Genomic DNA, 11,688 nt, shown 5'->3' on the forward strand with positions numbered 1-11,688 from the left:
TTAAATGGAAAAATCTTCAGGGTACAGTATATTTCAGGGTACAGTATATTTCAGGGTACAGTATATTTCTTGACCATTTATTCAAGGACTTTTCTGGTATTTTGAAGATTGGGAAACAAATGGATGGGCCAGGTGGAAGATGACCTATGGCCAACGGTCATTTTATCTGGACCCTTAAAGAAGTGAAGCATAGTCATCACTACCCAATCACAGGGCATGGTTTTGAATACAAGTGAGGTTATTGGATCAAACCTCAATGTTCGGAACATTAGACAGGTTACTGGGATGAGGAATGGAGCCATAGCAGACTCGCTAGTTCTCTCTCCACCCTCCCCACCTACACACACACACACACACACACACACACACGCATGCACTTTTGTAATTTTATTCATTGAATTCAAATGTATCAAGGTTTGAATGAGTGGATAGAAGCCAATTCTAAAAAGTCTTTAATCCTCAGGAACCCAAGTACTTATTCTCAGTACACTGATGACATGGTCTAGCCAAAAAATAATTCTTTTCCCAAACAAATAAAATACATGCATGGACATATATATTTTCAATAGAGATCCTGGGAAATTCTGTAGGAGAAAGGGAAGCTACACTGCTTTGCTACCTGCCTCCCTAACTGGGCACCTGGCATTCTGATATCAAAGTCTTTAATCATCACTCTTCCTCAGCCTCACATGTCCCATCTACCTTCTCAACGCCCCCTCATTCTGCCTAAATTACACCCATATTTCTAGGCCCACCTAAAATACTATGTTGACTGAGAAGTCTCTGACCTTCCCCTCCTTATTCCCATAGCACTTTGTGTTAGCCTTACTATGACCTTCAATTAATTGTTCCCTGTCTTATCTCATGCATGTCACTGGCTGTCTATCCTTCTAAATGTAGAAGTCAGGAATATGTCTAATTCATGTGCATGAGCTCAGCCCCCAACACAGAGTCTCACACAAAACCGGCATGCAAAGTGTCATTGTAGATTTCAATTGATTTGACAACTTCCTTGTTGACATTTTTGTTCTTGTGTTGACAAAAGTCATGGTCTTTGATTCCTTCTGCCATTTTCTCAGAAGGCTTCAGCTTTGGGTATGTACAGGTGACAGTTTTTACAGATTTTTTCATAAAGACCTTACCCTCTCGACCCTTTCTTCTCTTTTTCTGGAGTCCACAGGAGCAGAAGCAATTTCCTGAGAATTATGAGCTACCCCCACATTATTTTATTGTCAAAACTATAATATTAAGTTACTGTAATAAGAATCTTTCAGTAAAAGTATAAAATCAGTGTTGTTCATGTGCTACTGTTGTAATTTCCTATGTTGATTTTCCCTGTATTTGTATTTTAGAGACTAAGGGAGTTTCTGTTTCAATTTTTGTTAGTCTGATTACTCTCCAATACTACTATTGATAGATCTTTTTTCTAAAGGACAAAGGCTAATTTGATTACTTTGGAACAGAAGCACTACTCTGTTTTCAAAAAAGAGTTAACTTTTCAAGACTTCTCAGAATTGAGATGGGCAGTTTGGGTTTCTGTGGCAGAGTACGTGAAAATTTAGCAATTTCATTGTATTGTGTTACAGAAAGTGATAAGGAATGACAGAGTTGTAGATCTCATATTTTAAGTCTTAAATTTCAGCCACTATAGAAATTTTTCAACAAAACTAAAAAGTTCCACAGATGAAGAGGCTATTTAAACAGGCATGTTTTTAAATGGTTATTTATTGTATTAGAATAACCATACCGGGAGTTGTCTGCATTACCAGCTTCTTGATCTCAAAATAACTTGCCAAAGACAATAGTAGCACCTCCATCAGTCCTGGCAGATGGGCAGGTAGATTGATGTGTGAGTTCAATTCTCAGAATAGCCTCAAGAAAGGACATCCTGAGACTTAGCATCGCAAACTGCTACAATAACAGAACTGTCCTGAGAAACAAAATCTGCTCTTCAGGGACAGTCCTACTGACTGTGGGTAGTTAGGACAGAATTCATCATGCATGCTCAATGAGCAACATACTCTTCAGAATAAATATCACCCCACTGAGGTAATCTCCTCTATCTTACCTTCTCATGTCAATACTGTGAGCAATAAAGAATCTCACACCCGAAATTCTTTGATCCCCTCAGCGAAGCCTCTCCAATCCTCTTGTCCCCTTAGGACAAAGATTTTACTTTAGTCTTCCATTCTCTTTCCCATCCCATACATTCTCTTGAATGATCAAACCCCACCTTCTAGGAATCTGGTCTGTAGTAAGCTCCTGCATATTTCTACAGTATTTCTTGCTCTTTTAATCCAACCCGAAATCTGAGTCACCCCTGTACTTGCTGGTCCAGAGTCTCAATCCAAGTGGAATACCAATTCCCAGAGTGAGGAGGGAAGGGCTGTAGGAACTCCACCCCCACCCCCAAGATGCCAGGAGAGCTTTTCAAGATGCTCCTAAGTCCAGCTCACCTGCAGTGATGGACTAGAGAGAATGGTGTCTATAGGCACCCAGACTGCTCTCCAGAGAGACTAGAGCACCCAGGCTTCCAGGGAATACTGATTGTGAGTCCTCTTTTTCCTTTATGGGCAGAGCCTAAATAAATTTCTCTGTTCAGCTCCTCTGATTACACTGCTCTCTCCCACAGTGCAGTGACATCCACTCCCCAGGGAATATTTCTTCTAAACCAGGATAGGTGTTTTGCCCTTGGTGATACCTGTGCACAGAAGTCAGGCTCTTTCAGTCAGACCCAGCTTGTGCCTGCTTGCCTTATCCGGGATGGTGAACTATTCTGTGGCTGCACTGGGGTGCCTTTCCCTCACCATTTCCTGGGAAGGGTCAAAAAGGTCACTCCATTCCCTCAACTCTGTAAAGGTTTCTTTCCTCCAAACTTGAGGTTCCCAGGGCAGCTCCCTGTGTAGTCTTAAGGGTCAAAACTCAAAAGAAACGTTTCCTGGGTGGCTTTCCTGGGTGGATGCACCGTAAGGGCCCCATCAAGAACTTCATAAAATAACTGATATAAGTGCCCAGTTATTCATACCCCAATTTGCTTACTTGCTGCTTCTCTACTTCTGGGCGCTCCCACGCTGTACAACGTGGGCAGCATAAGGAGAGGATTCTACCCTTGGGTTAGGTGGGGAGCCAAGGCTGGTGGCTGGGTCCTGAGGGACTGATCGTCACTCCTTTGCCTACTTCCTCTCTTAGCCCGGTTTCACAGACTCCCTTCTCCAACAGAAGTGCCTCCAGCCTTTTCACAGGCTGCTGCTCCATGGGTCTCCCCATCCTTTTCCCACCTATTTCTTGATTCAGGGTGCCTCCGCCTTGCCTCCAGTAATCTGCTCCCTTGTTTCCCTGCCCTGGAAGGCAGCCTCGCTGTACAGCGCATTCTGAACCTTGGTACACATCAATAGGCTGAGCTGCTGGGCAGCAGGTCGTAGCGTCCCCCACTGTAGACCACTACACCAGGCGGGTAGTAAAGCAAGTCAGGTTCAGCGGCTGCTTGGAGCGGCGCCAGAGCCTGCAGCCGGTGATCCTCTGGCTCCGGCTTAGTGGTAGCGGTGAAGGGACGCATGCTGGTGAGCGAAGGAGAAGTGATACGCCAAAGCAGGTTTTTGAGCGCCTTGCGGAACTCCCGGCGCACTAGGCAGTAGAGTATTGGGTTGAGGCAGCTGTTGGAATGCGCCAGACATACACTCACAGGGAATGCGTATACCTGGCATACGAAGTACTCCTGGCTGAAGGGCACCGCGTTGAACTTGATGAGGATGCTCCATGTGGTGAGCGCCTGGTTAGGCAGCCAACACAGGAAGAAAGATAAGACCACAATGGTCACTGATTTGGTGACCTTGGACCGTCTTCTAGCGCTAGCTCCAGTCAGGCCTCCCCCAGCTGCTGCTGTCCCTCCTTCAGTCCCCACCACGCAGCGGTCTGAGATGAAGCGTACCAGTAGCAGGTAGCACAGGCTGATGATGCCTAGAGGCAGCACGAAGCCTAGCAGCACCTTCTGCAAATGGTACAGGCCCAACCAGAACTGCCTGTCGCCTCCCAGCAACTTGTCAGGGAAGCGCACCAGGCACAGCTCCTCGCCCATCACCTTGATGGTGGTGGAAAAAATGGCATTGGGCAGCGAGGCCAGAGCAGCCGAAACCCAGATCAACACACACAGAGCTTTGGCTGAGGAGAAGCAGCTCTCTCTGAGGCTCTGGCCACAACAGTCCCCATGGCCGTGCCCGCGGGTCCGATGGCTCTTAAGGGCGGATGCCACAGAATGGTAGCGCGCCACACTCATGGCAGTGAGGAAGAAGACGCTGGCATACATATTCATAGATGTCACAATAGACACGATCTTACACATGGCCTTACCGAAGGGCCATTTGAAGTCCAGCGCGTTCTCCACCGCCCAAAAGGGTAGAGTGAGCACGAACTGAAAATCCGTCAGCGCCAGGTTGGTAACGAAGAGGTTGATGGAGGATTTGCGCCAGCCCTGTTTGCTCTTCATCAGGTAGAGCACAAGGAGGTTGCCCGCCAGCCCCAGTGCGCAAACCACCCAATAAACCGCACTGATGAGGATCCGTACCCGGGTCTCTGCATCGGAGCTCTCTGCCGCACTGCTGCGGGGTGGATGCCCTGGCGCCGCTCCGTCCGGCAACTCCAACCCCAGCTCCCACCACAAGTCCTGAAGCTGCAGCGACGCGTTGCTACTCGTATTGGCCGCCTCCAGAAGGCCCGGGATCAGACTGAAGAGTTCTGAGAGCTCGTCACTTCCAACCGCCTTATCCATGGGGGCTGTCGTGATTGATTCAACCACCTGTATGAACAAGTGCTCCTACTTCATATTCCCGGACATAAGAACTAAGGAAGCACGGTTAGCCCGGGGTGTGATCCCCAGGCTAGCGCGCGAGGCGTGCGCGGGAGCTTTCAAATAGCGGATGAAGACAGAGCCTAGGAACTGGGTGCCAGTTGCGTCCCACGCGCGCGACGAGCAGCTCCGGGCGCAGGAGTTGAGCTCAGCATCTGCTGTAGATGTGAATTAGCAGAGGAGCGCAGTTCCCAAGGAAAGCGACCGGCCTCCAAGGATTCTTGGTCTAAGGTTGGAGTTTCCGGAGTCCCTCGTACGCGCCTGAGACCTCCCCTCCGTTTCCCGCTGTGACTTGGGCACTGGCGCATAACCCACCTGGCTGCTCAGAAGCACGGTTCCGGCCCGTTCTTTTTCTTTCCAACACCTCTTTGGTTTTCTCTGCTGCTCAGACGAGGTTTCAGTCCAAGGAAAACTAGAGATCGGGAAGTCACGTCTACCTCCCTCTTACTGCCTGGAGGTCTGTAAGTGTCTCCGCCTCTCCGCTATTGTTAATTCCCAGTGAGTTACCAGAGGTACTTACCCGAGTTATATTCGCACCCACAAAGCCGCGGCATCGGGCCCCACGGAGCATGCGTAACCCCCTACGCACAGAGAGAGAGAGATAAAGAGAGAGGGGGCGCTTTCCGAGGTGCTGAACCCCGCCGCGCTTACTGCCGGGGAGGAGGAGGAGGAGGGGGGGCGGGCCGCAGGCAGAGGCCTTTGGCAACTTCCCTTTTCCTTTACAAAGTTTCAGAAGGAAATGGTCCTAACCCTTTATTTCCCTGTGTTGCTGGAGAACGCCTATTTTGATTTGCATTTCTTCCTTCTAATCAACTTTGATCAGAAGTTTTTTCTTCTTTTTCATTACTGTTTTTCACTCAAGTTATCCCATGTGACGAAGACTGGTGCCATCTCTTGCCTACTTCCCTTTTAAAAGCAAGGATAGTGACCCCTTTTTGTGTCTAAATCAAATGGTGGATCCTTACTGAATACACAAAAGCGGAAATCAGGGCGCAAGTGTTGCCCGTACTTTGGTGTATTCTGAGAGGTGAAGCTAAACTGAGCATGCAATTGGTTCTCGACTTCACATATTTTAAAATACCACTGGTCTATCCCAGGGTTCAAAGCTCCTCCACTCTTTGGTCACAAACGTTTCCTTTCCTTTTACCTAGATGCAGATGAAATAGAGGACAATCTCGAGTTGACTGTGCACCACTCACTCCCCTATTTCCTCTACTATTAAAATCAGAACTCCTTCCCCATAAGATGTTTTTCAGACCAAGGCAATAAATTCTAAGGATTTTTCTAAGGGAATGAGTGGAAAGCCTTTGAATTTCTTCTCAAGTTGTGATTTATTGAAACGTCAGGTCAACTGCTCTGATGTAAATCATACTTTTAAGGAAAGACTCAAAGAATTTGAAATGCTTTCTTCACTATCTGGGATTTAACTGAAATCAAAGTATCTTAAGCATGCAGCAGTTGTCTTCATTCGTAAGGTAATGCAGAATTCTTTATTTACAAGATTAAATAATTTAAAGCAGAGGAGTTTTAAAAGAACACTCAGTAAAAAAGAAATGAGATACTCAAAACAGGAAAGGAAACGATCTTGATTTCAAAGCCAGAACGCATTTCTTTCCGAGAGAACACACTTTGCTCCAAACACTGGACTGCTCTGTCTTCCCTAGAGAGGGCGCCAGGGCTTCAGTAAAAACCAAACCAGCCAGTCTCCTCTGATCAGTTCTTATCTGAAGATGAGTCCTGCCCTGATCAATCTTCCCAGTCCAAGGTTTGCTTCTGCTCACACCTCTTATTACTGTGCTACAAACATCACCTTCACATTCACTTTTCACTTTGTTTTTTAAAAAATTAATTCTTTCTCCATCAAAATTTATCTCTATTGAGGGCTGGAGTCCTGGCTCAGTGGTACAGTGCTTGCCTAGCAAGTGTAAGGCACAGGGTTCTCTCCTCAGCAACACATAAAAATAAATAAATAAAATAAAGGTAATATGTCCATCAAAAATTATCTCTTGTTTTGTTTTGCTTGTATTTAAAGGGGCTATTGAAAAATGAGGAAGCCTAAGACACACACAAAAACCATTTCACCGAGACTCCCTAACTCTCTCACACACAGCTTCATTCTTTCTGTGCTTCTAGTCCCATTCAAGAATATATGTACTTGATCTGCCCCAAATCACACGAAGCATTCACACTTTGTGAAGAATATTGCAGGAGTTTGATTCAATTCGTCTCAAACTCATTGGTCAATTAGTATGGCACTGAGCTAGGTTGAGAGAAATGTTATGACATAAATCCTCTATTTTGATCCTTTCTGGAACTGCTAATCTAAATGAGTGTGCAGTTTAGTAGTGTCTGTGATTATTTTTTGTTTAGTCTTGTATATGACTAAGTTATCTAGAATGTAGTACTTTGTGTCAGATGCATGGACAATAATTTTAGTTTCTTCACTTCCCACTTTTATTTTTAAGGAATGGGTAGGTAATAACTAGTTATACTATACTTCAATGGGCTGTTCCAATTTTAGATTTTTTTGTTTTTGTTTTTGTATTGAAACTACCCTATTTAGGTTTGTCTTTTAGAAAAACATAAAGGGGGAAGGGTTCAGGGTTTGTTACATAGCATACAGTTTGTTTTTCTGTAGTACTTCTTCCCGAGGTTGACATCAGGGTGTGATAGGAGACTGGAGAAAAATCTTGTTAGCAATAAGAAGCTCTTTCTCCTTCATAGTGGCAGGATGGAATCTTGAAACCTTTTCCTTGGCTCCTTTTTATATCTGAAGCCATGTGGACCATGTAAAGTCAGGAGTGAGGACAAAGTAAAAACATATTCAAGCACATAACTGCTGGGAACCCATCATCACAGATGCAGGAAATCATAGGCCTGAGCCCTGGCATTTTGCAGAGGAGGCCTGAAGAGATAAAGGGATTTACTCAGCATTTCACTGCTGGGAACTAATCACACTAGGTCTAAACCATATGTTTCTTTCTCTTCTTTTATTTTCTTTCTTTTCTTTTATATTGAGAGCAGTTGCTGTTTTATTAACTGACCAGATTACAAAAATACCACGATAGACAACTTAGTGCATCCTTATAAGAAGTCTGTTGATCTGGTCTTCCCTGTTGCCAGCCTCTCTACCTTCTACAAAATGGGTGGTCTTTTTCTTCATTCTGCCTCTTGGAGAAGATAATTTGAAGGACCACAGGAAGTTATTTGCTTCTTTGAAGCATTTTCCAACAGTGTAGATCTCATGAATCAAATCCTCCATGCAGATAATGTCTCATTTGCCAAGAGATCGTGCAATCAAAGCGTTATCTGTCAAGGCAATTTGTTTCTTAACGATTTTGCCATATCCATGCGTGTAGATTAGTTCTTTCACTGACTTCAGGTTTGGGTACTCCCAGGCAATATATGGTTCCACAATCCTCAGCATGTTAATTGATGCCTAGTTGAGCTTAATGAGGGTGCCATAGTAGATCTGGCAAAGGTGAAGAAGTTGTAATACCTTATGAACCTTTGGGCTCACACCACTGATACCTCTGATCCTGATGACAAATGCCAGTTTGGGTTCGGCAGGAATGTAGATGTTGCCAGCTTTTCTTGTTATCCTAGTCATTCAAATATCCGTTCTGTACATCTGCCTACATTCCTCGTGGCTTTTCATAGATAAGCTTCCTCCTTGCCTTTAGAAGCATCTTTTGGGCAAACTTCTTCCTCAGGCACTTTATCTTCAGCTCTGCATAATTCCTTTGCTTCTTCTTAAGGGTTTTTGGCACAATAGGAACCTTCTTTTTCTTCTCTTTGGCACCCTCCATGCTTTCAGCTGGAAAAAGGGCCAAAACCATGTTTCTTGACTCTCATGTGACATCTTTTGGCCCATGCCTCATTTTCCAACTTGGCTCTAACACATATTTTTCAACACGGGAGCGAATGGTGTGCTGAATAATGGCCTCCAACATGTCCACACTCTAATCCTTGGGCCCTTTGGATACTACTGTATATTGACAAAAGGGCTTTGCAGTTGTGATTAAAATAAAGGTCTTGAGGTGAGGAAGATGGTCATGGATTAAGCTTATGGGCCCCATAGATTCACAAGAGTTTTTATAAGAGGGAGACAAGAGGAATCAGAGGAGAAGGTGGTGCGATACAGAAACAGAGACAGGAGTGATGCTCTTTGAAGATGGAGGAAGGGATATCAAGCCATGAATATAGTCAGCCACTGGAAGCTGACAAAAGCAAGGATATGGAGTCTCCCCAGGAGCCTCAAGAAGTGGCCTGCTCTGCTGACACCCTGACTTTACTCCAGTGACACCGATCTCAGACCTCTGATCCCTAGAACTGTGAGAGGATAAATCTGTCTCGTTATAAACCACTGCATATGTACCAATTTGTTACACAGCAACAGAAAACCTATACAAGTATATAAAAGCCTGGCTTGAACATTACAAAAGGATAAATTGAGCAATTCTGAGTTAAACATGTTGCTTCATCTTAATGCACTGTTCATTCATTCAACACATATTTATTGAGCACCAACTTTGTGCTAGGTACTGCACTCTGAACTAGAGATTTACTGGTAAATGCCACCTAATTAAGCTCACATTCTAATAGGTGATACAAATATTTATGGGTTATATGTTTGTTATGGTTTGGATATGAGGTGTCTCCCCAAGCCTCCTGTGTTACTATGGGAATGTTTGAAGGTGAAATGATGGGAGTTATAACTGGGTGGTAGGTAGGGCGTGGTTGGAGGTGGTAGGCCACGGGAATGGGGGTGCCTTTGGGATGTATATTTTGTTTCTGGTGAGCAGAGCTTTCTCTTTGCTTCCAGGTCTGATGTCCTGAGCTGCTTTCCCGCACCACACCTTTCTGCCATGAGGTTCTGCTTGACTTCAAACCCATAACTTGACTTGAAATGACACTCTGAAACCATGAACTCAAATAAACCTTTCCTCTTGTATTTTGTTCTGGTCAGGTATATGGGTCACAGCAACACAAAGTTGACTAAATCATGGGGCATGGCTGGAGAAGATGGATCACTGGGGGCATGTCTGGAAGTGTGGTTCATCTTTTCTGCAGCCCTTTCCCACTTTCTTCTTCTACTTCTCAGCTGCCATAAGGTGAGCAGCACCTCTCTGCCATGCCCTTCCATCATGACAGTCTGCCTGACCTGGGGCCAGAGCAATGGAGTCAGCTAACCATGGACTAAACCTCTGAATGGTGAGCTAAAATAAATGTTTCCTCCTCTAAGCTCTTCTTGATAAGTACTCTGGTCACAGCCACAAAAAGTTGACTCACACATTGTTATAATAATAAGAAAAACCACGTAAAATAACAAGCTATAAAATCATGTACAAGGAAGTAGCTTTTCACTCTTTCCAATTACACTTATTTAATTCTAAGAATCACATATTTTCAAATTATATATTCAAAAGATCATTATGAATTTCCAGTTGCCATATGTGTATTTAATGAGAGTATTTCTCCCTAGAAAATTATTAACAAATGGTGTGTCTTATAAACTACAGTATCTAGGAAGAAAGGATATTCAGTAACCAGGTAAAAGGAGGAGGAATAGAGAAGGAAAAGAAAGAGCATTCTGGGCAGAAGGAACAGCATGAGTAAAGACACCAGGCCAGAAGGAGTATGATGCTTCTACAGGACAGAAAGAAGATGGTTCTGTAACACAGGGAGAGCAAGTAAGCACTGCTAGATAGGCTGGTGAGACTGGCAGGAGTCTAATAATGCCTAACCAAAGAATTATGGTCTTTAACTTTAGAGCACTGTTAGGGCACTGAAAATTCTTAAGCAGAGGAGCAACAAGATCAGAGTTGTTGATTCAAAACCATCTTCCTAGTTGTAGTGTTGTGAGTAGAATTGAAAAGACAAGAAAGGACGGGAATAGACGCTAATCAAGTCCACTAGAAAGCTACAGCAAGATCTCAGGACAGAGATGATTATAGTTCAGGCGAGGGTGGCACAGGTCAGAAAGAGATTTACAGAGATATGCTATTTATTTTTTCTCTCCTTCCTCCCCTGAACCTTTGATGTCTCCCCAAAACTTACATAGATATTATTAACTTACAAACTGACTTGACAGTTTGTGGTGGTGGATTGCATACAAGGGATGTAGGTAAAAAAGAATCAAAAGTCCTTTAGTTTCTACTTTGTATACCTGAGATAGGGATGCTGAGAGGGTGAGGAGTGGGGAAGATGACAAATTGAGATTGGACATGTGAGACTGTGAATATCTATAAGGCCATCAAATTAAGATGTCAAGTATACAGTTGAATTTTTGGATCTTAAGTCAGAAAAGAAGCCTAGATTCCAGATATAAATCTGTGAGTCAACAGCAAATAGTGGACAATTCAAGTTTTGACTTTGCTGAGACTGTCAAGGGAAAAGGATCAATGACTGGGTTTGGAGGAGCTCCAAGATTGAACTGTCTGATAGAGACTGGCAAGCTTGCAGACTACCATGAAAATTATAACTAGAGGGGTAGGAGGAAAATAAGAAGCATGGAACAAAGCAGCCATGACATGTAAGAGAAAATAAGACTGATGAATACTGCTGAGAGGTCAAGGAAGACAAGAATAGAAAATGTGAATTGGGTTTACAGATGGGAAGACCATTGATAACCTCAAAGGGTCATTCAGGAGGCAAATACTGGGAGAAGAGACTACTGAGACCACTAAGCAGGTACTCCCATTGAGTAGCTGAGAGTAGAAACTGAGTCAGGAGGAGGTACAAGAGTTTACCCAAGTTCTGTTGGCACATCAGAGACAGAATTAGTATAAAATTGAGAGGTATGACCTAACATTTACTCTTTAGAAATCTATGCCGTAAGCTGA

General features: G+C 44.1%; 1 protein-coding gene and 1 pseudogene across 2 annotated transcripts; both read right to left on the reverse strand.

The window, feature by feature from the left end:
• Positions 1-485: 485 nt before the first annotated feature.
• On the reverse strand, positions 486-5,357 carry RXFP3 (relaxin family peptide receptor 3). The gene has a single exon (XM_079144710.1). The coding sequence runs from the start codon at positions 4,763-4,765 to the stop codon at positions 3,389-3,391; it is 1,377 nt and encodes a 458-aa protein (XP_079000836.1). The 5' UTR covers positions 4,766-5,357; the 3' UTR covers positions 486-3,388.
• A 2,559-nt stretch (positions 5,358-7,916) lies between these two features.
• LOC306663469 (large ribosomal subunit protein uL30-like) lies at positions 7,917-8,664 on the reverse strand (annotated as a pseudogene). Its single transcript has one exon. The product of its transcript is annotated as a large ribosomal subunit protein uL30-like (transcript).
• Positions 8,665-11,688: the final 3,024 nt, after the last annotated feature.

This window comes from Sciurus vulgaris, assembly GCF_902686455.1.
Source record: "Sciurus vulgaris genome assembly, chromosome: 6".
Lineage (NCBI taxonomy): Eukaryota > Metazoa > Chordata > Mammalia > Rodentia > Sciuridae > Sciurus > Sciurus vulgaris.

Coding starts and splice junctions, on each gene's coding strand:
- RXFP3 (XM_079144710.1), bottom strand. CDS start 4,765: ATGGATAAGGCGGTTGGAAGTGACGAGCTCTCAGAACTCTTCAGTCTG.